The sequence below is a fragment of the Oncorhynchus masou genome, chromosome 29 (assembly GCF_036934945.1).
Source record: "Oncorhynchus masou masou isolate Uvic2021 chromosome 29, UVic_Omas_1.1, whole genome shotgun sequence".
Classification (NCBI taxonomy): Eukaryota; Metazoa; Chordata; class Actinopteri; order Salmoniformes; family Salmonidae; genus Oncorhynchus; species Oncorhynchus masou.
In genome coordinates this window covers 96,482,711-96,508,853 of record NC_088240.1, presented here as the reverse complement: position 1 = coordinate 96,508,853, position 26,143 = coordinate 96,482,711, and the positions used below count along the sequence as shown (strand labels likewise).

Genomic DNA, 26,143 nt, shown 5'->3' with positions numbered 1-26,143 from the left:
ACAGCATTACTCTCAGCGACAGAGACCACATCATTACTCTCAGCGACAGAGAGACCAGAGCATTACTCTCAGTGACAGAGAGACCACATCATTACTCTCAGCGACAGAGAGACCACATCATTACTCTCAGCGACAGAGAGACCAGAGCATTACTCTCAGCGACAGAGACACCACAGCATTACTCTCAGTGACCGCAGCATTACTCTCAGCGACCGAGACCACAGCATTAATCTCAGTGACCACAGCATTACCCTCAGCAATATAGTATCAGACAATGTAATAATGTACAGCCCAATGTAATAATGTACAGACCAATGTAATAATGTACACCCATTGTAATAATGTACAGACCAATGTAATAATGTACAGACCAATGTAATAATGTACACACCAATGTAATAATGTACAGACCAATGTAATAATGTACAGACCAATGTAATAATGTACAGACCAATGTAATAATGTACTGACCAATGTAATTATGTCCGTAAATAGAGGCCATTTAGGGACCTGGGAGGCCGTTTAGGGGAGGTTGTTTAGGGACCTGGGAGGCCATCTAGGGACCTGGGAGGCAGTTTAGGGACCTGGGAGGCAGTTTAGGGACCTGGGAGGCCGTTTAGGGACCTGGGAGGCCGTTTAGGGACCTGGGAGGCTGTTTAGGGACCTGTTTAGGGACCTGGGAGGCTGTTTAGGGACCTGGGAGGCAGTTTAGGGACCTGTTTAGGGACCTGGGAGGCTGTTCAGGGACCTGGGAGGCTGTTCAGGGACCTGGGAGGCTGTTTAGGGACCTGGGAGGCTGTTTAGGGACCTGGGAGGCTGTTTAGGGACCTGGGAGGCTGTTTAGGGACCTGGGAGGCTGTTTAGGGACCTGGGAGGCTGTTTAGGGACCTGGGAGGCTGTTTAGGGACCTGTTTAGGGACCTGGGAGGCTGTTCAGGGACCTGGGAGGCTGTTTAGGGACCTGGGAGGCTGTTCAGGGACCTGGGAGGCTGTTTAGGGACCTGGGAGGCCGTTTAGGGACCTGGGAGGCTGTTCAGGGACCTGGGAGGCTGTTTAGGGACCTGGGAGGCTGTTTAGGGACCTGGGAGGCTGTTTAGGGACCTGGGAGGCTGTTTAGGGACCTGGGAGGCAGTTTAGGGACCTGGGAGGCTGTTTAGGGACCTGGGAGGCCGTTTAGGGACCTGGGAGGCCATCTAGGGACCTGGGAGGTTGCTTAGGGACCCGGGAGGCCGTTTAGGGACCTGGGAGGCCATCTAGGGACCTGGGAGGCTGTTTAGGGACCTGGGAGGCTGTTTAGGGACCTGGGAGGCCATCTAGGGACCTGGGAGGCAGTGTAGGGACCTGGGAGGCCGTTTAGGGACCTGGGAGGCTGTTTAGGGACCTGGGAGGCTGTTTAGGGACCTGGGAGGCTGTTTAGGGACCTGGGAGGCTGTTTAGGGACCTGGGAGGCTGTTTAGGGACCCGGGAGGCCGTTTAGGGACCTGGGAGGCAGTTTAGGGACCTGGGAGGCTGTTTAGGGACCTGGGAGGTTGCTTAGGGACCCGGGAGGCCGTTTAGGGACCTGGGAGGCTGTTTAGGGACCTGGGAGGCTGTTTAGGGACCTGGGAGGCAGTTTAGGGACCTGGGAGGCTGTTTAGGGACCTGGGAGGCAGTTTAGGGACCTGGGAGGCTGTTTAGGGACCTGGGAGGCCGTTTAGGGACCTGGGAGGCTGTTTAGGGACCCGGGAGGCTGTTTAGGGACCTGGGAGGCCGTTTAGGGACCTGGGAGGCTGTTTAGGGACCTGGGAGGCAGTTTAGGGACCTGGGAGGCCGTTTAGGGACCTGGGAGGCTGTTTAGGGACCCGGGAGGCTGTTTAGGGACCTGGGAGGCCGTTTAGGGACCTGGGAGGCTGTTTAGGGACCCGGGAGGCCGTTTAGGGACCTGGGAGGCTGTTTAGGGACCCGGGAGGCCGTTTAGGGACCTGGGAGGCCATCTAGGGACCTGGGAGGTTGCTTAGGGACCCGGGAGGCCGTTTAGGGACCTGGGAGGCCATCTAGGGACCTGGGAGGCTGTTTAGGGACCTGGGAGGCTGTTTAGGGACCTGGGAGGCCATCTAGGGACCTGGGAGGCTGTTTAGGAGGCCGTTTAGAGAGAGAGAGAGACAGAGAGAGAGACAGAGAGACAGAGAGAGACAGAGTGAGAGAGAGACAGAGAGAGTGAGAGACAGAGAGAGTGAGAGAGACAGAGAGAGTGAGAGAGACAGAGAGAGTGAGAGAGACAGAGAGACAGAGAGTGAGAGAGACAGAGAGAGTGAGAGAGAGAGAGAGAGAGAGAGAGAGAGAGAGAGAGAGAGAGACAGAGAGAGAGAGAGAGAGAGACAGATAGAGAGACAGAGAGAGAGACAGAGAGAGACAGAGAGAGAGAGAGACAGAGAGAGAGAGACAGAGTGAGAGAGAGACAGAGAGAGTGAGAGACAGAGAGAGTGAGAGACAGAGAGAGTGAGAGACAGAGAGAGTGAGAGACAGAGAGAGTGAGAGACAGAGAGAGTGAGAGACAGAGAGAGTGAGAGAGACAGAGAGAGTGAGAGAGACAGAGAGAGTGAGAGAGACAGAGAGAGTGAGAGAGACAGAGAGACAGAGAGTGAGAGAGAGACAGAGAAAGACAGAGAGACAGAAAGACAAACAGCTAGCACTAAGGCTAACCCCTCTCACTGTCTCTCATCCCCCATAAAGACGAACAACTAGCACTAAGGCTAACTACTCTCACCCCGCGAAGAGATGAACAACTAGCACTAAGGCTAATCCCTCTCACTGTTTCTCATCCCCCATAAAGACAAACAACTAGCACTAAGGCTAATCCCTCTCACTGTTTCTCATCCCCCATAAAGACAAACAACTAGCACTAAGGCTAACTCATCTCACCCCCTGTAGAGATGAACAACTAGCACTAAGGCTAATCCCTCTCACTGTCTCTCATCCCCCATAAAGACAAACAACTAGCACTAAGGCTAACTCCTCTCACCCCCCGTAGAGATGAACAACTAGCACTAAGGCTAATCCCTCTCACTGTTTCTCATCCCCCATAAAGACAAACAACTAGCACTAAGGCTAACTCCTCTCACCCCCGTAGAGATGAACAACTAGCACTAAGGCTAATCCCTCTCACTGTTTCTCATCCCCCATAAAGACAAACAACTAGCACTAAGGCTAACTCCTCTCATCCCCGTAGAGATGAACAACTAGCACTAAGGCTAACTCCTCTCACCCCCGTAGAGATGAACAACTAGCACTAAGGCTAATCCCTCTCACTGTTTCTCATCCCCCATAAAGACAAACAACTAGCACTAAGGCTAACTCCTCTCACCCCCCATAGAGATGAACAACTAGCACTAAGGCTAATCCCTCTCACTGTTTCTCATCCCCCATAAAGACAAACAACTAGCACTAAGGCTAACTCCTCTCACCCCCCGTAGAGATGAACAACTAGCACTAAGGCTAACTCCTCTCACCCCCCATAGAGATGAACAACTAGCACTAAGGCTAACTCCTCTCACTGTCTCTCATCCCCCATAAAGACAAACAACTAGCACTAAGGCTAACTCCTCTCACCCCCCGTAGAGATGAACAACTAGCACTAAGGCTAACTCCTCTCTCTGTCTCTCATCCCCCATAAAGACAAACAGCTAGCACTAAGGCTAACCCCTCTCACTGTCTCTCATCCCCCATAAAGACAAACAGCTAGCACTAAGGCTAACTCCTCATCCCCCCCGCTCACTACGTCTCTCATCCCCTGCCGCCCCGCAAGTTCGCTATGATCAATAGGGGAGAGGAGAGGAGAGGAGAGGAGAGGAGAGGAGAGGGCCAGCTGAGCCAGAGTTTCTTTAGAAGAGGCTGCTCTCCTCTCTCGCTGCCCCGTCGCTCAGTGATCGCTGGCTCTGCTGATATGACATTTATCTTTCATTTCTCTCAGTAGTAAAGCACACCTGGGTGGATAAACCAAGAGAGAGGGAGGGAGGGGAGAGAGAAAGAGAGAGAGAGAGAGGGAGAGCGAGAGAGAGAGAGAGACAGAGAGAGAGAGAGAGAGAGAGAGAGAGAGAGAGAGAGAGAGAGAGGGGAAGGAATAGAGAGAGGGAAGGATAGAAGAGAGAGAGAGAGACAGAGACAGAGAGAGACAGAGAGGGAAGGAAGGAATGGAGAGAGAGAGAGAATAAGAGAGAGAGAAAAAGAGAGAGAGAGAGAGAGAGAGCGAAAAAAAGAGAGCGAGAAAAAGAGGGAGCGAGAAAAAGAGAGAGCGAGGGAGCGAGAAAAAGAGAGAGCGAGGGAGCGAGAAAAAGAGAGAGCGAGGGAGCGAGAAAAAGAGAGAGCGAGGGAGGAAAGGGACAGACTAGGCACTAGGATCCATTTCTGCTGTCAGCAGGTAGAAAGACTATGAGGAAAGTACTTTAGGGAGACTCCAACTCCTGGCGGTTTTCTGAGGTGATGTCATGACCAATGGTTGAGAGAGGGCCGGTCCATACCGATGGGGATCAAATCGTTTCATGAGATAGAAGACTAAGTACAATTGTTCCGAGTGTTGCATTATGGGGCCTAGGCAGCGGCAGGGAGAAGCAGAGCGTAGCACAGGCCCATTCAAGTAGAACCGTTGGTAGTTCTGCAGCAGGGAAAGGCAGGAAACAGCCGCGCGTGTCTATCTGAGGATCTCATGCTTGTTAACTGTAGTTGTATAACACTGAACTGAATCCACTCAGAGAGGGTTGTTGTGGGTAAACATAACCCACGTCAGCCTCGTTTTGTCATTGTATTAAAAGAGCTTAGGTGAAATTGCATCAGATAAACAATAGAGTCGTAAAAAAACAAACATCGAAATCACATTAAATATTCCCCCAGAGACCAACGCCAACAATACAACTATTTCAAACATCATCCAGTCTTTCAAAAGAGCAACGTTGAGTTTTTCATCAAGCGGCCATTTTAAAGAAGGGGCTCCTCTCTGGATTCACAGAAGCATCAACTCTTAGGTAAAATACAGAACATGGAGTCTACCTGCTTGTACGACTGTTTCATATCAAATCAATACATGGATATTATCACTTAAGGTCACTTCTAAATTCAATATTGTGCCTGGCTGCGTGTCCCCTTAATAAACATCAATGTCCCATCGTATGTTAAACCTACTATTTCATGAATAATGCATTTAAATTCCATATACAATCCCATTCATGTCAACCCCCAGGCTTAAAAGAAAACAGCTGGTGAATTCATATAGGACTTTCAATGTGTGTAGATTGCAGATTGATTCTTCTATTCTCCATGTAGCTTTAGTGTGTCCCCCTAAACGGCACTCTACTCCCTATATAGTGCACTACTTTAGACCAGAGCCCATATGGGTCCTGGACTAAAGTCATGCACTGTACAGGGAAATAGGGTGTGATTTGGGAAGCAGTCTTTTAGTTATCCTTGACAGGTTCCAGAACCTCAGGAATGTCAACGTCGTTTGGCGGAGTTCTAGAATATGCAAAACCACCCTGGGACATTTGCATAAGATGACTGGTGCAACTGAAAGAAGGCGTGGTCTAGTTAACGGCCATCCAGCACCTGTCCCATCTCAGTCACTTATTATGAGTCAACAGACCTTGTTGTTTGCCTGCCTGACTGACTGTAGTCCAACCAGTATCAATATGAGAAGGACTAATCGGGAACACAGAAACAGTCACACCTCGCATCCTCAAATATTAAACCGTGTTATAGGTCATGTTTAGAAATCCCTCATAGTAGAAAACACGGTTGGCAGAGTAAATACTGCAGTAGACGCAGTAGATTAAAGGACATTCAACAACCGGCCTCAGAGCAGCAGCAACAACAACCGGCCTCAGAGCAACAACAACAGCAACAACAACCGGCCTCAGAGCAGCAGCAGCAACAACCGGCCTCAGAGCAGCAGCAGCAGCAACAACCGGCCTCAGAGCAGCAGCAGCAACAACCGGCCTCAGAGCAGCAGCAACAACAACCGGCCTCAGAGCAGCAGCAACAACAACCGGCCTCAGAGCAGCAGCAACAACAACCGGCCTCAGAGCAACAGCAGCAACAACCGGCCTCAGAGCAGCAGCAGCAACAACCGGCCTCAGAGCAACAACAACAGCAACAACAACCGGCCTCAGAGCAGCAGCAGCAACAACCGGCCTCAGAGCAGCAGCAGCAACAACCGGCCTCAGAGCAGCAGCAACAACAACCGGCCTCAGAGCAGCAGCAGCAACAACCGGCCTCAGAGCAGCAGCAACAACAACCGGCCTCAGAGCAACAACAACAACAACCGGCCTCAGAGCAGCAGCAACAACAACCGGCCTCAGAGCAGCAGCAACAACAACCGGCCTCAGAGCAACAACAACAACAACCGGCCTCAGAGCAACAACAACAACAACCGGCCTCAGAGCAGCAGCAACAACAACCGGCCTCAGAGCAGCAGCAACAACAACCGGCCTCAGAGCAGCAGCAACAACAACCGGCCTCAGAGCAGCAGCAACAACAACCGGCCTCAGAGCAGCAGCAACAACAACCGGCCTCAGAGCAGCAGCAACAACACCCGGCCTCAGAGCAGCAGCAACAACAACCGGCCTCAGAGCAGCAGCAACAACAACCGGCCTCAGAGCAGCAGCAACAACAACCGGCCTCAGAGCAGCAGCAACAACAACCGGCCTCAGAGCAGCAGCAACAACAACCGGCCTCAGAGCAGCAGCAACAACAACCGGCCTCAGAGCAGCAGCAACAACAACCGGCCTCAGAGCAGCAGCAACAACAACCGGCCTCAGAGCAGCAGCAACAACAACCGGCCTCAGAGCAGCAGCAACAACAACCGGCCTCAGAGCAGCAGCAACAACAACCGGCCTCAGAGCAGCAGCAACAACAACCGGCCTCAGAGCAGCAGCAACAACAACCGGCCTCAGAGCAGCAGCAACAACAACCGGCCTCAGAGCAGCAGCAACAACAACCGGCCTCAGAGCAGCAGCAACAACAACCGGCCTCAGAGCAGCAGCAACAACAACCGGCCTCAGAGCAGCAGCAACAACAACCGGCCTCAGAGCAGCAGCAACAACAACCGGCCTCAGAGCAGCAACAACAACAACCGGCCTCAGAGCAGCAACAACAACAACCGGCCTCAGAGCAGCAGCAACAACAACCGGCCTCAGAGCAGCAGCAACAACAACCGGCCTCAGAGCAGCAGCAACAACCGGCCTCAGAGCAGCAGCAACAACCGGCCTCAGAGCAGCAGCAACAACCGGCCTCAGAGCAGCAGCAACAACCGGCCTCAGAGCAGCAGCAACAACTGGCCTCAGAGCAGCAACAACAACAACCGGCCTCAGAGCAGCAGCAACAACAACCGGCCTCAGAGCAGCAGCAACAACAACCGGCCTCAGAGCAGCAGCAACAACAACCGGCCTCAGAGCAGCAGCAACAACAACCGGCCTCAGAGCAGCAGCAACAACCGGCCTCAGAGCAGCAGCAACAACCGGCCTCAGAGCAGCAGCAACAACTGGCCTCAGAGCAGCAGCAACAACAACCGGCCTCAGAGCAGCAACAACAACAACCGGCCTCAGAGCAGCAACAACAACAACCGGCCTCAGAGCAGCAGCAACAACCGGCCTCAGAGCAGCAACAACAACAACAACAACAATAACCGGCCTCAGGGCAGCAGCAACAACAACCGGCCTCAGAGCAGCAGCAACAACAACCGGCCTCAGAGCAGCAACAACAACAACCGGCCTCAGAGCAGCAGCAACAACAAACGGCCTCAGAGCAACAACAACGACAACAAGCGGCAATAGAGGTCTTTCAGTCAGCTGTCTCGAGCAGAATAGGTATCCATTCCATCTCCAGTCAGTTTAATTGGAAATGTGTCATCAATTCCCTAATAGGGATGTCACTCAATTCCCGAATCGACTAGAATTGAGTCCAACTGTGGTCTACAGTCTAATGTGAAGGACAGAACTTTGCGTAAACAGCCATGTTGTGAATTCATCTCGTGTTTCGCCCTCAAAACACCCTCCATCACACATACAAAAGGGGAGAGATGACGGAGACTTACCCCGATGATGCTGAGTCCTTTAAGGTAGTCCATCCTGGGCTGGGCCTGGGGAACACATCCAGCGACCACCACCTTCTTATCCTGCTCCTGGGCCTTCCTGACAGAGACACGACGGGGGTTAATACAAGGAGGGCCAACGGTGGCTCAGGAAGGTCACGTTAGTTTTTTTGGGGGGTTGCCGTTTTCTTTAGCACACACTATTTTTGACCAGGGCCCATAGAGAGTACCACAGTATGAGTCATAATACCCGTAAAACCTAGCGGTCAAACAGGGAAACGGTTCCAATCGGGGGTTATTTCCACCATAAATTTTCCCCGTAGAGTATTTTTTTTTAAACACTTAAAATGAGGGCTGTGTTTCGTGTAGACTCACCCTGACGTGGCGTTTTGATGACCACGTAAATCTCTCTAGGACAAGGGTGACTTTTTAATCAATGAATAAAATGGTGGAAAAACTATTGTTTGACCGCTAGGTTTTATGGGTATCATGACCACACTGCTGTATGGCACTAGAGGGCACTACGTAAAGGTATGTATATATATATATATAGGGTGTCAATTGGGACAGTATCTACCGTCTACAGCCTGTCTGTCATTAAACAGCAGAACATTCTCCAACATTATTATTATTATTATTATCATTCTCCAACACTACATTATTGTCACCTGCTGAAATACAACCGCACTGTGTGTGGATCTTCTTTTCTGAAGGTGTTGAATAAATCATTTCCCCGACTGTTTCTGTCTAGACCAGGGGATCCTCAACTAGATTCAGCCCACGGGCGTGTTTTTTTCTTGTGCAGTAAGTCACGGGACCAGAACATGAATTACAATTCATGTGTCAGACTGCGTATTAAACGCAAGAAGCCCAAACAAATATAATATTTGTCAGAAACATAATGATTTCAAACCTTGTATATATATATATATTTTTTTACCTTTATTTAACTAGGCAAGTCAGTTAAGAACAAATTCTTATTTTCAATGACGGCCTAGGAACAGTGGGTTAACTGCCTTGTCAGCTCGGGGATTCGAACTTGCAACCTTTCGGTTACTAGTCCAACACTTTAACCACTAGGCTACCCTGCCGCTACACTAATCACAACTCTAGTATACGTGGGAATACTTGGGAACAGATGTCCTAAATTAAAAATTCCTTGGAGCTGATTTGCTGGTGTTTTCAGTATTTTATGTACAAAAAAAACATTAATTTTTTTAAACTTGAGGGGACAAATAAAATCCACCGCAGGAAACCAGAACACTATTTAACTACTGTTTCTATTGAGCCCTGCTGAAACAAGCTGCCCATCTAACTACTGTTTCTAAGGAGGCCTGCTGAAACAACCAGAACCCTATTTAACTAATGTTTCTAATGAGGCCTGCTGAAACAAGCTGTCCATCTAACTACTGTTTCTAATGAGGCCTGCTGAAACAAGCTGCCCATCTAACTACTGTTTCTAATGAGGCCTGCTGAAACAAGCTGCCCATCTAACTACTGTTTCTAATGAGGCCTGCTGAAACAAGCTGCCCATCTAACTACTGTTTCTAATGAGGCCTGCTGAAACAAGCTGCCCATCTAACTACTGTTTCTAATGAGGCCTGCTGAAACAAGCTGCCCATCTAACTACTGTTTCTAATGAGGCCTGCTGAAACAAGCTGCCCATCTAACTACTGTTTCTAATGAGGCCTGCTGAAACAAGCTGCCCATCTAACTACTGTTTCTAAGGAGGCCTGCTGAAACAAGCTGCCCATCTAACTACTGTTTCTAATGAGGCCTGCTGAAACAAGCTGCCCATCTAACTACTGTTTCTAAGGAGGCCTGCTGAAACAAGCTGCCCATCTAACTACTGTTTCTAATGAGGCCTGCTGAAACAAGCTGCCCATCTAACTACTGTTTCTAAGGAGGCCTGCTGAAACAAGCTGCCCATCTAACTACTGTTTCTAAGGAGGCCTGCTGTAACAAGCTGCCCATCTAACTACTGTTTCTAAGGAGGCCTGCTGAAACAAGCTGCCCATCTAACTACTGTTTCTAAGGAGGCCTGCTGAAACAAGCTGCCCATCTAACTACTGTTTCTAATGAGGCCTGCTGAAACAAGCTGCCCATCTAACTACTGTTTCTAATGAGGCCTGCTGAAACAAGCTGCCCATCTAACTACTGTTTCTAATGAGGCCTGCTGAAACAAGCTGCCCATCTAACTACTGTTTCTAATGAGGCCTGCTGAAACAAGCTGCCCATCTAACTACTGTTTCTACGGAGGCCTGCTGAAACAAGCTGCTCATCTAACTACTGTTTCTAATGAGGCCTGCTGAAACAAGCTGCCCATCTCACTACTGTTTCGATTGGCCTGTCTGCACTAGATAACCAGGTATCTAATCCACTCTGGTGATTGGCCAGTAGAGCTGTTCCTGTCTGTACTAGATAGCCAGGTCTCTAATCCACTCTGGTGATTGGCCAGTAGAGCTGTTCCTGTCTGTACTAGATAGCCAGGTCTCTAATCCACTCTGGTGATTGGCCAGTAGGACTGTTCCTGTCTGCACTAGATAACCAGGTATCTAATCCACTCTGGTGATTGGCCAGTAGAGCTGTTCCTGTCTGTACTAGATAACCAGGTATCTAATCCACTCTGGTGATTGGCCAGTAGGACTGTTCCTGTCTGTACTAGATAACCAGGTATCTAATCCACTCTGGTGATTGGCCAGTAGGACTGTTCCTGTCTACTCTATACACGGAGCCACAGTGTCACCAATGAGCATGGTGTCACGTGCAGCATTACATATTTTCCTCTTTACTGTCAACTTAATTGTGAGAGCGTTGATGGGCACTTAACCTCAACCTTTAAGATGTTGAAATGTAAAGGTCAGGCGTTAGTCAGCCGTTAGTTTGAGTGGACCATTTCCATCTGGATGGCTGGGTAATGTGAGCTTAATACCTAGGAGAAAGAGGTGGAGGAGGAAGAAGGAGAGAGGGAGGGAGTGGAGGAGGAGGAGGAAGGGGAGTGGGAGGGAGTGGAGGAGGAGGAGGAAGGGGAGTGGGAGGGAGTGGAGGAGGAGGAGGAGGAAGGGGAGAGGGAGGGAGTGGAGGAGGAGGAAGGGGAGAGGGAGTGGGAGGGAGTGGAGGAGGAGGAGGAGGAAGGGGAGAGGGAGGGAGTGGAGGAGGAAGGGGAGAGGGAGGGAGTAGGGGAGGAGGAAGGGGAGAGGGAGGGAGTGGAGGAGGAGGAGGTGGAAGGGGAGAGGGAGGGAGTGGAGGAGGAGGAGGTGGAAGGGGAGAGGGAGGGTGTGGAGGAGGGGGAGGAGGAGGAAGGGGAGAGTGAGGGAGTAGAGGGGGAGGGGGAGGGAGTGGAGGAGGAGGAGGTGGAAGGGGAGAGGGAGGGTGTGGGGGAGGGGGAGGAAGGGGAGAGTGAGGGAGTAGAGGAGGGGGAGGGAGGGGGGGAGGAGGAAGGGAGAGGAAGGGAGTGGAGGAGGGGGAGGGGGAGGAGAAAGGGGAGAGGGAGGGAGTGGGGGAGGAGAAAGGGGAGAGGGAGGGAGTGGCGGAGGGGAAGGGGGAGGAGGAGGGAGGGAGTGGAGGAGGGGGAGGAGGAAGGGGAGAGGGAGGGAGTGGAGGAGGAAGGGGAGAGGGAGGGAGTGGAGGAGGAAGAAGGGGAGAGGGAGGGAGTGGAGGAGGGGGAGGAGGAAGGGGAGAGGGAGGGAGTGGAGGAGGGGGAGGAGGTGGAAGAGGAGGAAGGGGAGAGGGAGGGAGTGGAGGAGGAGGAGGAAGGGGAGAGGGAGGGAGTGGAGGAGGAGAAAGGGGAGAGGGAGGTAGAGGAGGAGTAAGGGGAGAGGGAGGAGGTGGAGGGGGAAGAGAAAGGGGGAGAGGGAGAGAGAGGTGATGGAGGAGGGGGAGAGAGAGGGCAGAAGGGAGTGAGGTGGTGGAGGAAGACCAGAAGGAGCAGGGGGAGAGGGAGGTGGTGGAGGAGGACCAGAAGGAGCAGGGGGAGAGGGAGGTGGTGGAGGAGGACCAGAAGGAGCAGTGGAGAGGGAGGTGGTGGAGTTGGAGGAGGGGAAGAGAGAGGAGAAGAGAGGAGAAGAGCAGCACTGTGAGCTCATCCTCTTTCTGCCCCATGTGGTTCACAGCGCAATGTGGAGTGGAGGACATTTAGCAGCAGGGCCTCTGACACTTAGAGACATGTATCTTTCAACAGCAGCTCTCTTCCTGACTGACTGGCTGGCTGACTGGATGGATGGATGGATGGATGACTGACTGGCTGGCTGGCTGGCTGGCTGACTGGATGGATGACTGACTGACTGACTGACTGACTGACTGGCTGGCTGGCTGGCTGGCTGGCTGACTGACTGACTGACTGGCTGGCTGGCTGGCTGGCTGGATGACTGACTGACTGACTGACTGACTGTACCAGAGGAGAGGAAATGCCAGATCTGGGTTCCAATACTATTAGAGAATCTGTCAAATAGCCTACTCAGAGTTTCCTTCAGTACGCTCACCAGAATATTTATCTGTTAGTAAGTACCAGAAGATATGTCATTTTGGGACTGTTCCATTGGTCAATTGTGCCAGGAGAGCTCAATCAAGCACAGATAAATGATATGGAATGATTTCCAAACAGTATTCGGAGCCAGCTCTGTCTGACAGCTGTAGAACACACATCACAACTCAATGGGCTTCCTGTACGGAGACGAGAGAAGATCTCCACACAGAAGAGTGAAAAGGGGACAACGTAGCATCAGATGGGTGTCCATCCTGTACAACACCACTCAAACATCTCTATATACAGAAGGGAACATAGGATCTGTGCCAGGTTAACCTTTTTGTATAGTGATCAAACAAGTTGCTTCTGTTGCACTTAACGGAGGCATAAGATCAGAAAGTGGGTCAGACTATTGAAAGGAGAATGAAAACACACTGCGCTGCACAGACAGTCCTACACTGTACCGGGGTGGCGACAGTCAATGAGCCTAAATCCAAAGAGACATTTTGTCCGACCTGATTTTGTAAATCAAGTCAGAGGTAAAATTCCAGGATGTACATTCGGGTATCATCACGTGTTTCTCCTCTACATGATGCGTCTTGGTCCTGTCCGTTCAGGGTGGAGGGACTGCAGGCTAGATGAACACACGGCTTGGCAGTCACAGAGATGGGATGTCTGGGAGGGAGGGAGGAGGGAGGGAGGGGAGAGAGGGAGAGGGGGAGGGGAGAGAGGGAGGGGGGAGGGGGAGGAGGGGAGGGAGGGAGGGAGGGAGTGGAGGAAGGAGAGAGGGAGGGAGGGAGGGAGGGTAGGGGAGGAGGGGAGAGAGGGAGGGAGGGAGGGAGGGAGGGAGGGAGGGAGGGAGGGAGGGAGGGAGGGAGGGAGGGAGGGAGGGAGGGAGGGAGGGAGGGAGGGAGGGAGGGAGGGAGGGAGGGAGGGAGGGAGGGAGGGAGTGGAGGAGGAGGAGGAGGAGCTACCTACAGTAACATCCATTTATTCAACCGATACTTGGGGAAGTCAAATATCTATATAATACTGTGATATGTAACCTCTCTATTTCCCCAACACTGGAGGTGAGGAGACACCGTCTGCAGAACTGAACCGGGTTCAAGAGATCTGAACCACCTGATCTCAGAGGACATCTGCTGGCGTCCGGGTCACTGGTGTGCAGCGAAGCTGAACCAATCGCCCGAGCCCTGCCTCCCATCCAACCCTGGCATGAGCCGAAGTGATTGGCTTTCCCCCTGGGGTGTCTGGGCGAAAGCTCATCCACGCCGCGCCTGATTCACTGTGTCACCACGGCCGGGCGCCGAGCGCATTAGGGCGGCGTTTGTCAGGAGCGTTACTGAATAATTCAGACGTGATGTACCTCGTAATGGCAGGGTCCTGAACAACGAGGCCTTTTTAAACACAGGGTGTCACAACGGACTTGTAGAGATGAGCTTCTTTTTAAGTGCCTGTTCTCCTCAGAGGAGCCTCACGGACTGACTCAGGAGATACATCAGTGACAGTCAGGCTCTCCACTCAGGAGATACATCAGTGACAGTCAGGCTCTCCACTCAGGAGATACATCAGTGACAGTCAGGCTCTCCACTCAGGAGATACATCAGTGACAGTCAGGCTCTCCACTCAGGAGATACATCAGTGACAGTCAGGCTCTCCACTCAGGAGATACATCAGTGACAGTCAGGCTCTCCACTCGGGAGATACATCAGTGACAGTCAGGCTCTCCACTCAGGAGATACATCAGTGACAGTCAGGCTCTCCACTCAGGAGATACATCAGTGACAGTCAGGCTCTCCACTCAGGAGATACATCAGTGACAGTCAGGCTCTCCACTCAGGAGATACATCAGTGACAGTCAGGCTCTCCACTCAGGAGATACATCAGTGACAGTCAGGCTCTCCACTCAGGAGATACATCAGTGACAGTCAGGCTCTCCACTCAGGAGATACATCAGTGACAGTCAGGCTCTCCACTCAGGAGATACATCAGTGACAGTCAGGCTCTCCACTCAGGAGATACATCAGTGACAGTCAGGCTCTCCACTCAGGAGATACATCAGTGACAGTCAGGCTCTCCACTGGGAGTTACATCAGTGACAGTCAGGCTCTCCACTCAGGAGATACATCAGTGACAGTCAGGCTCTCCACTCAGGAGATACATCAGTGACAGTCAGGCTCTCCACTCGGGAGTTACATCAGTGACAGTCAGGCTCTCCACTCAGGAGATACATCAGTGACAGTCCAGCTCTCCACTCAGGAGATACATCAGTGACAGTCAGGCTCTCCACTCAGGAGTTACATCAGTGACAGTCAGGCTCTCCACTCAGGAGATACATCAGTGACAGTCAGGCTCTCCACTCAGGAGATACATCAGTGACAGTCAGGCTCTCCACTCAGGAGATACATCAGTGACAGTCAGGCTCTCCACTCAGGAGATACATCAGTGACAGTCAGGCTCTCCACTCAGGAGATACATCAGTGACAGTCAGGCTCTCCACTCAGGAGATACATCAGTGACAGTCAGGCTCTCCACTCAGGAGATACATCAGTGACAGTCAGGCTCTCCACTCAGGAGATACATCAGTGACAGTCAGGCTCTCCACTCAGGAGATACATCAGTGACAGTCAGGCTCTCCACTCAGGAGTTACATCAGTGACAGTCAGGCTCTCCACTCAGGAGATACATCAGTGACAGTTAGGCTCTCCACTTGGGAGTTACATCAGTGACAGTCAGGCTCTCCACTCAGGAGATACATCAGTGACAGTTAGGCTCTCCACTTGGGAGTTACATCAGTGACAGTCAGGCTCTCCACTCAGGAGATACATCAGTGACAGTCAGGCTCTCCACTCGGGAGTTACATCAGTGACAGTCAGGCTCTCCACTCGGGAGTTACATCAGTGACAGTCAGGCTCTCCACTCAGGAGTTACATCAGTGACAGTCAGGCTCTCCACTCAGGAGATACATCAGTGACAGTCAGGCTCTCCACTCAGGAGATACATCAGTGACAGTCAGGCTCTCCACTCAGGAGATACATCAGTGACAGTCAGGCTCTCCACTCAGGAGATACATCAGTGACAGTCAGGCTCTCCACTCGGGAGATACATCAGTGACAGTCAGGCTCTCCACTTGGGAGTTACATCAGTGACAGTCCGGCTCTCCACTCGGGAGATACATCAGTGACAGTCAGGCTCTCCACTCAGGAGATACATCAGTGACAGTCAGGCTCTCCACTCGGGAGTTACATCAGTGACAGTCAGGCTCTCCACTCGGGAGTTACATCAGTGACAGTCAGGCTCTCCACTCAGGAGTTACATCAGTGACAGTCAGGCTCTCCACTCGGGAGTTACATCAGTGACAGTCAGGCTCTCCACTCGGGAGTTACATCAGTGACAGTCAGGCTCTCCACTCAGGAGATACATCAGTGACAGTCAGGCTCTCCACTCAGGAGTTACATCAGTGACAGTCAGGCTCTCCACTCAGGAGATACATCAGTGACAGTCAGGCTCTCCACTCAGGAGTTACATCAGTGACAGTCAGGCTCTCCACTCAGGCTCTCCACTCGGGAGATACATCAGTGACAGTCAGGCTCTCCACTCAGGAGTTACATCAGTGACAGTCAGGCTCTCCACTCAGGAGTTACATCAGTGACAGTCAGGCTCTCCACTCAGGAGTTACATCAGTGACAGTCAGGCTCTCCACTCGGGAGTTACATCAGTGACAGTCAGGCTCTCTACTCAGGAGATACATCAGTGACAGTCAGGCTCTCCACTCGGGAGATACATCAGTGACAGTCAGGCTCTCCACTCAGGAGATACATCAGTGACAGTCCAGCTCTCCACTCGGGAGATACATCAGTGACAGTCAGGCTCTCCACTCGGGAGATACATCAGTGACAGTCAGGCTCTCCACTCAGGAGATACATCAGTGACAGTCCGGCTCTCCACTCAGGAGAGAGACGGTTTGATTTCACAGAAGTGTGATTTACTTGGGAGTTATATTGTGTTGTTTAAGTGTTCCCTTTATTTTTTTGAGCAGTGTATATTTATTTTTTCAGGTGTTTGCTCTCAAAATCACACACAAAAAAAAAAATAGGAAACTTTAAGTCTATAACAATGATTAGACCACATCAAGAGACCACTTTCGAGGTCTGGGAAATCTAATACATTAAGAATTTGGGGTGTATTTACCCTTTAATTCAACTGTGCACCACTTCTGTTGATTGGTTACTGGTGTTGCTTGGTTACTGGTGTTGCTTGGTTATTGGTGATGCATGGTTACTGGTGATGCTTGGTTACTGGTGATGCTTGGTTACTGGTGATGCTTGGTTACTGGTGATGCTTGGTTACTGGTGATGCTTGGTTACTGGTGATGCTTGGTTACTGGTGTTGATTGGTTACTGGTGAAGCATGGTTACTGGTGATGCTTGGTTACTGGTGATGCATGGTTACTGGTGATGCATGGTTACTGGAGATGCATGGTTACTGGTGATGCATGGTTACTGGTGATGCATGGTTACTGGTGATGCATGGTTACTGGTGATGCATGGTTACTGGTGTTGCTTGGTTACTGGTGATGCATGGTTACTGTTGATGCATGGTTACTGGTGTTGCATGGTTACACTGGTGTTGCTTGGATGTGATTACAGTTAGCTAAACAAAATGGCCACTGGGACTGACGTAAACAATCCTGATTTAATAGAGAAGGTTTTTTGGGGAAGCATTTCCATCTACCAACAGATGGTTATCGTTAGCATTATATCGCTAACGGCTAATCAAAGCATAGACTAGACATACGAGCACGACAACACAGACAACCGGTTATCGTTAGCATTATATTGCTAACACAACACAGACGGTTATCGTTAGCATTATACCGCTAACGGCTAAACAGAGTGTAGACTAGACATACGAGCACCACAACACAGACGGTTATCGTTAGCATTATATCGCTAACGGCTAAACAGATGTAGACTAGACATACGAGCACCACAACACAGACAGACGGTTATCGTTAGCATTATACCGCTAACAGCTAAACAGAGTGTAGACTAGACATACGAGCACCACAACACAGACAGACGGTTATCGTTAGCATTATATCGCTAAAACAACACAGACAGATGGTTATTGTTAGCATTATATCGCTAACGGCTAAACAGAGTGTAGACTATACATACAAGCACCACAACACAGACAGACGGTTATCGTTAGCATTATATCGCTAACACAACACAGACGGTTATCGTTAGCATTATACCGCTAACGGCTAAACAGAGTGTAGACTAGACATACAAGCACCACAACACAGACAGACGGTTATCGTTAGCATTATATCGCTAACGGCTAAACAGAGTGTAGACTAGACATACAAGCACCACAACACAGACAGACGGTTATCGTTAGCATTATATCGCTAACGGCTAAACAGAGTGTAGACTAGACATACAAGCACCACAACACAGACAGACGGTTATCGTTAGCATTATATCGCTAACGGCTAAACAGAGTGTAGACTAGACATACGAGCACCACAACACAGACAGCCGGTTATCGTTAGCATTATATCGCTAACACAACACAGACAGACAGTTATCGTTAGCATTATATCGCTAACACAACACAGACAGACGGTTATCGTTAGCATTATATCGCTAACACAACACAGACAGACGGTTATCGTTAGCATTATACCGCTAACGGCTAAACAGAGTGTAGACTAGACATACGAGCACCACAACACATTCATGTGCCGTTTCAGAAAGTAGCAGGAAAATATTGTTATGGCTTATGATGTAACTTGTGCAAATTGATCCTCCTGCTAAGTTCAATACATTTTTAATATTGTTGAACGCGTTTTTAATGTCTGGATTTCGTGATTCCATCCGTGTTTTCCAACATGCGGGTATTACTGGGTCCGAACCCGAATACGGTTCGTTGGGAGGAGAGAACGGAGAAGTGATGAAAAGCAGCGTTCGAGAGAGAAGACGTGGGTGGGAACTCCATGTTAATGTACAAACAAACCAGCAGAGATGCAGACAACGTCTCTCTCTCTGGAGTCCTGAGGGGAGTGTGTGTGTGTGTGTGTGTGTGTGTGTGTGTGTGTGTGTGTGTGTGTGTGTGTGTGTGTGTGTGTGTGTGTGTGTGTGTGTGTGTGTGTGTGGGGGGAAGCAGGAGGAGACAAGAGGCTCATTAGGGGACAAAAATAAAATATTTTCCCCACTTAATTTCCCTGGCTGCTATTCATTCAGCATAATGTAGCATGGCTTATCAGTGCTCTTAGAGACCCTCGTTTTCACTATCATTATTTATTCTAAACAGCATTCTTTAAGAGAGAGAGAGAGAGAGAGAGAGAGAGGAGACAGAGAGAAGCAAGAGAGAGGGAGAGAGAGAGAAGCGAGAGGGATGAGAGAGAGAAGCAAGAGGGACAGAGAGAGAGAGAAGCAAGATAAAGAGAGAGAGAAGCAAGAGAGAGAGAGAGAGAAGCAAGAGAGAGAGAGAGAGAAGCAAGAGAGAGAGAGAGAAGCAAGAGAGAGAAAAGAGAGAGAGAAAAGCGAGAGAGAGAGAATGTTGTCTCCATGCACAATGCCAGCTGCCTAATTAAATAGCTATTCAATCCACTTCTTACAGAAAATTAATTTATGAAATGAAAAAGTGTATTTTTCTCTTCCTCCATCCCTCTAATGTGGGGAGCAACCAATTATAATACAAGGTTCAAGGTTCATTACATTACGAGAAGAGAAGAGAGGAAAAAAAGCTTGGGGAGATGATTTTTAATAAAGGAGGGATTTGGACAATTAACTAAACTGGTTAAAAAGCACCAAAGGCAGAATGCATATTTCTCTCCGTCTCAACTCCCAACGTTCTTTACTACAACGTTCCCTGGTAACGTCTCAACCAACTCCCAACGTCCATTACTACAACGTTCCCTGGTAACGTCTCAACTCCCAACGTTCATTACTACAACGTTCCCTGGTAACGTCTCAACTCCCAATGTACATTACTACAACGTTCCCTGGTAACGTCTCAACTCCCAGCGTACATTACTACAACGTTCCCTGGTAACGTCTCAACTCCCAATGTACATTACTACAACGTTCCCTGGTAACGTCTCAACTCCCAACGTACGTTACTACAACGTTCCCTGGTAACGTCTCAACTCCCAACGTACATTACTACAACGTTCCCTGGTAACGTCTCAACTCCCAACGTACATTACTTCAACGTTCCCTGGTAACGTCTCAACCAACTCCCAACGTTCATTACTACAACGTTCCCTGGTAACGTCTCAACCAACTCCCAACGTACATTACTACAACGTTCCCTGGTAACGTCTCAACCAACTCCCAACGTACATTACTACAACGTTCCCTGGTAACGTCTCAACCAACTCCCAACGTACATTACTACAACGTTCCCTGGTAACGTCTCAACCAACTCCCAACGTACATTACTACAACGTTCCCTGGTAACGTCTCAACTCCCAACGTACATTACTACAACGTTCCCTGGTAACGTCTCAACTCCCAACGTACATTACTACAACGTTCCCTGGTAATGTCTCAACTCCCAACGTACATTACTACAACGTTCCCTGGTAACGTCTCAACCAACTCCCAACGTACATTACTACAACGTTCCCTGGTAATGTCTCAACTCCCAACGTACATTACTACAACGTTCCCTGGTAACGTCTCAACCAACTCCCAACGTACATTACTACAACGTTCCCTGGTAACGTCTCAACTCCCAACGTTCATTACTACAACGTTCCCTGGTAACGTCTCAACTCCCAACGTACATTACTACAACGTTCCCTGGTAACATCTCAACTCCCAGCGTACATTACTACAACGTTCCTGGTAACGTCTCAACTCCCAACGTTCATTACTACAACGTTCCCTGGTAACGCCTCAACTCCCAACGTACATTACTACAACGTTCCCTGGTAACATCTCAACTCCCAGCGTACATTACTACAACGTTCCTGGTAACGCCTCAACTCCCAACGTTCATTACTACAACGCTCCCTGGTAACGCCTCAACCAACTCCCAACGTACATTACTACAACGTTCCCTGGTAACGCTCAACCAACTCCCAACGTACATTACTACAACGTTCCCTGGTAACGTCTCAACTCCCAACGTTCATTACTACAACGTTCCCTGGTAACGCCTCAACCAACTCCCAACGTACATTACTACAACGTTCCCTGGTAACATCTCAACTCCCAACGTTCATTACTACAACGTTCCCTGGTAACATCTCAACTCCCAGCGTACATTACTACAACGTTCCCTGGTAACGTCTCAACTCCCAACGTTCATTACTACAACGTTCCCTGGTAACGTCTCAACCAACTCCCAACGTACATTACTACAACGTTCCCTGGTAACGTCTCAACCAACTCCCAACGTACATTACTACAACGTTCCCTGGTAACGTCTCAACTCCCAACGTTCATTACTACAACGTTCCCTGGTAACGTCTCAACCAACTCCCAACGTACATTACTACAACGTTCCCTGGTAACATCTCAACTCCCAACGTTCATTACTACAACGTTCCCTGGTAACATCTCAACCAACTCCCAACGTACATTACTACAACGTTCCCTGGTAACGTCTCAACTCCCAATGTTCATTACTACAACGTTCCCTGGTAACGTCTCAACTCCCAACGTTCATTACTACAACGTTCCCTGGTAACATCTCAACTCCCAACGTTCATTACTACAACGTTCCCTGGTAACATCTCAACTCCCAGCGTACATTACTACAACGTTCCCTGGTAACGTATCAACTCCCAACGTTCATTACTACAACGTTCCCTGGTAACGTCTCAACTCCCAACGTACATTACTACAACGTTCCCTGGTAACATCTCAACTCCCAGCGTACATTACTACAACGTTCCCTGGTAACGTCTCAACTCCCAACGTTCATTACTACAACGTTCCCTGGTAACGTCTCAACCAACTCCCAACGTACATTACTACAACGTTCCCTGGTAACGTCTCAACCAACTCCCAACGTACATTACTACAACGTTCCCTGGTAACGTCTCAACTCCCAACGTTCATTACTACAACGTTCCCTGGTAACGTCTCAACCAACTCCCAACGTACATTACTACAACGTTCCCTGGTAACATCTCAACTCCCAACGTTCATTACTACAACGTTCCCTGGTAACATCTCAACTCCCAGCGTACATTACTACAACGTTCCCTGGTAACGTCTCAACTCCCAACGTTCATTACTACAACGTTCCCTGGTAACGTCTCAACCAACTCCCAACGTACATTACTACAACGTTCCCTGGTAACGTCTCAACCAACTCCCAACGTACATTACTACAACGTTCCCTGGTAACGTCTCAACTCCCAACGTTCATTACTACAACGTTCCCTGGTAACGTCTCAACCAACTCCCAACGTACATTACTACAACGTTCCCTGGTAACATCTCAACTCCCAACGTTCATTACTACAACGTTCCCTGGTAACATCTCAACCAACTCCCAACGTACATTACTACAACGTTCCCTGGTAACGTCTCAACTCCCAATGTTCATTACTACAACGTTCCCTGGTAACGTCTCAACTCCCAACGTTCATTACTACAACGTTCCCTGGTAACGTCTCAACTCCCAACGTACATTACTACAACGTAACGTTTCAACTCAAAAGCTCTACTCTACTCAGTATGCAGAACCAGACATCTGATTGGAGGTTCAGCACTTTAATTCTACATTCATTATTCTACTGCACTTTCAACTGGGTTTTAATTGATCATCAGCCGTCTTGAGAGAGAGAGAGAGCGAGAGAGAGAGGGGGGGGGGGAGGGAGAGAGGGAAGAGAGAGAGAGAGACAGAGAGAGGGAAGAGAGAGAGAGATAGAGACAGACAGAGAGAGAGAGAGGGAGAGAGAGAGCAGCGGAGAGAGAACCAGAGAGAGAGAGTGACAGAGAGAGAGAGAGAGAGAGAGAGAGAGAGAACCAGAGAGAGAGAGTGACAGAGAGAGAGAGAGAGAGAGAGAGTGGAGACAGAGAGAGAGAGACAGAGAGAGAGAGAGAGAGAGAGAGAGAGAGAGAGAGAGCAGCGGAGAGAGAACCAGAGAGAGAGAGAGAGAGAGAGAGAGAACCAGAGAGAGAGAGTGACAGAGAGAGAGAGAGAGGGGAGACAGAGAGAGAGAGAGAGAGAGACAGAGAGAGAGAGAGAGAGGGAGAGAGAGAGCAGCGGAGAGAGAACCAGAGAGAGAGAGTGACAGAGAGAGAGAGGGGGGGGGGGGGGGAGAGAGAGAGGGAAGAGAGAGAGAGAGACAGAGAGATAGAGAGAGGGAAGAGAGAGAGAGATAGAGACAGACAGAGAGAGAGCAGCGGAGAGAGAACCAGAGAGAGAGAGAGACAGAGAGAGAGAGAGGAAACTAAGGATGATTGTCTTCATCCCCCTGCGGGACTGTCCGTCATCCACAGATCCTTTCAGTGCCACCAGACAGACTCATAGTGTATTCACAGACTAAGAGCAGCGGGGAGAAAAGCAGGAGATTTCTATACCCTGGAGAAGACACACAGCACGACACACAATCTGTCAAACACAGTCAGCACACAGCAACGTGGCTGCCTGGGAGACGGACTGAACAACCCATGTTGCATGAACAAAGTGAATGTCAAAACACACCTCTCCCACAACACACACCTCTCCCACAACACACACCTCTCCCACAACACACACACACCTCTCCCACAACACACACACACACCTCTCCCACAACACACACACACCTCTCCCACAACACACACACACCTCTCCCACAACACACACACACCTCTCCCACAACACACACACACCTCTCCCACAACACACACCTCTCCCACAACACACACCTCTCCCACAACACACACACCTCTCCCACAACACACACACCTCTCCCACAACACACACACCTCTCCCACAACACACACCTCTCCCACAACACACACCTCTCCCACAACACACACCTCTCCCACAACACACACCTCTCCCACAACACACACCTCTCCCACAACACACACCTCTCCCACAACACACACCTCTCACACACATACAGCTAATGTGTATTGTTCACGTTGTCTAACGAGACCCTGGGAGAGGAGAATCTGACTCCACATTATGAAACAGCAGGATTTGAAGAACTGTGAGATATAAAATGACAATACTGACAACAACATTGTCAGGCTGATGATGTTTCTCAATGGGTACATCCAAAATGGCATCTCGTTCCCCAGGATATTTTGAGTGTTACTTTAGGCCTACATAGGATTCTAGTCTAAGGCAGTGCACTACATAGGGAATAGGGTGCCATTTGGGACACAGGCCAGTGAGTGATGAATAGGATGACGGTGTTCATGTGTCCAAGGTAAATGACATCTGACCTGCAGTGGAGGTCAGGTCAAAGGTCATACATGCCAAGGGGGTTGAGGCTCTCAGGCTCAAGCGGCTGATGTCTGGCACCCTGACCAAGAGGCTGATGTCTGGCACCCTGACCAAGAGGCTGATGTCTGGCACCCTGCCCAAGAGGCTGATGGCTGGCACACCGCCCAAGAGGCTGATGTCTGGCACCCTGCCCAAGAGGCTGATGTCTGGCACCCTGACCAAGAGGCTGATGTCTGGCACCCTGCCCAAGAGGCTGATGTCTGGCACACTGCCCAAGAGGCTGATGTCTGGCACACTGACCAAGAGGCTGATGTCTGGCACCCTGCCCAAGAGGCTGATGTCTGGCACACTGCCCAAGAGGCTGATGTCTGGCACCCTGCCCAAGAGGCTGATGTCTGGCACACTGCCCAAGAGGCTGATGTCTTGCACCCTGCCCAAGAGGCTGATGGCTGGCACCCTGCCCAAGAGGCTGATGTCTGGCACACTGACCAAGAGGCTGATGTCTGGCACACTGACCAAGAGGCTGATGTCTGGCACACTGCCCAAGAGGCTGATGTCTGGCACCCTGCCCAAGAGGCTGATGTCTGGCACACTGCCCAAGAGGCTGATGTCTGGCACCCTGCCCAAGAGGCTGATGGCTGGCACCCTGCCCAAGAGGCTGATGTCTGGCACACTGCCCAAGAGGCTGATGTCTGGCACCCTGCCCAAGAGGCTGATGGCTGGCACCCTGCCCAAGAGGCTGATGGCTGGCACCCTGCCCAAGAGGCTGATGGCTGGCACCCTGCCCAAGAGGCTGATGGCATATTAGCCAACTAATGTACAAAGCATCCCCGGAAGCCTTGATGATCTGAGGGGGGGGGTGGAGCGCTAACATGGCTGTATGAATCTTAGTCAAGATGGTTTATAACAACAACCTCCGTCAGCAAATATATTATTGCATCGGGGAAAAAGACCGGAAGACATTTCAGAAGAGTCTGGGGGAAAGAATGTCAGAACACATTGACATTCACGCAGAGCATTTTCACAAACAACAAAAATAACTGCAGGCTGGCAAGGAAGCAGTTTACAAATCAATAACTTTAAAAGCTAAAATTTAGTGACATTTATTTCCCCGTGGAGAAATCTGTGTGCTGCCCCCCCCAGCAGGCATGTAGAAAGGCAGCTCTGAGCCACTCAGGACCCCACAGAGGCAGCAGCTGTGACAGGGGTGGAATTGAGGTGGACCTGGACCTATAGAGTCCAGAGGTAACCAGCCTAACGCTCCCCTTGACCTCGCCAATAAGCGAGCACACACGCGCACACGCACAGCAAGTCCCAGCATTTTTGTATATATATTTTTTATTTTACCTTTATTTAACTAGGCAAGTCAGTTAAGAACCAAATCTTATTGTCAATGACGGCCAAACAGGGGACAGTGGGTTAACTGCCTGTTCAGGGGCAGAATGATAGATTTTGTACCTTGTCAGCTTGGGGGTTTGAACTTGCAACCTTCCGGTCACTAGTCCAACGCTCTAACCACTCGGCGACCCTGCCGCCCCTCCACTCTAACCATTAGGCTACCTGCCTGCCCCTACACTCTAACCACTAGGCTACCTGCCTGCCCCTCCACTCTAACCACTAGGCTACCCTGCTGCCCCTCCACTCTAACCACTAGGCTACCCTGCTGCCCCTCCACTCTAACCACTAGGCTACCTGCCTGCCCCTCCACTCTAACCACTAGGCTGCCCCTCCACTCTAACCACTAGGCTGCCCCTCCACTCTAACCACTAGGCTGCCCTGCTGCCCCTCCACTCTAACCACTATACTACCCTGCTGCCCCTCCACTCTAACCACTAGGCTGCCCCTCCACTCTAACCACTAGGCTACCCCTCCACTCTAACCACTAGGCTACCCTGCTGCCCCTCCACTCTAACCACTAGGCTGCCCCTCCACTCTAACCACTAGGCTGCCCCTCCACTCTAACCACTAGGCTACCCTGCTGCCCCTCCACTCTAACCACTAGGCTGCCCCTCCACTCTAACCACTAGGCTACCCTGCTGCCCCTCCACTCTAACCACTATGCTGCCCCTCCACTCTAACCACTAGGCTGCCCCTCCACTCTAACCACTAGGCTACCCCTCCACTCTAACCACTAGGCTACCCTGCTGCCCCTCCACTCTAACCACTAGGCTGCCCCTCCACTCTAACCACTAGGCTGCCCCTCCACTC

General features: G+C 50.3%; 1 protein-coding gene across 1 annotated transcript in view; it reads right to left on the bottom strand.

The window, feature by feature from the left end:
* The window catches only part of cdkal1 (CDK5 regulatory subunit associated protein 1-like 1), a 649,344-nt gene that overhangs the window by 400,802 nt on the left and 222,399 nt on the right, over positions 1 to 26,143 (bottom strand). The window contains exon 5 of the mRNA XM_064945061.1: positions 8,059 to 8,155. Coding sequence (XP_064801133.1) covers positions 8,059 to 8,155 — 97 coding nt within the window. The remainder of the gene's footprint in view (positions 1 to 8,058; positions 8,156 to 26,143) is intronic.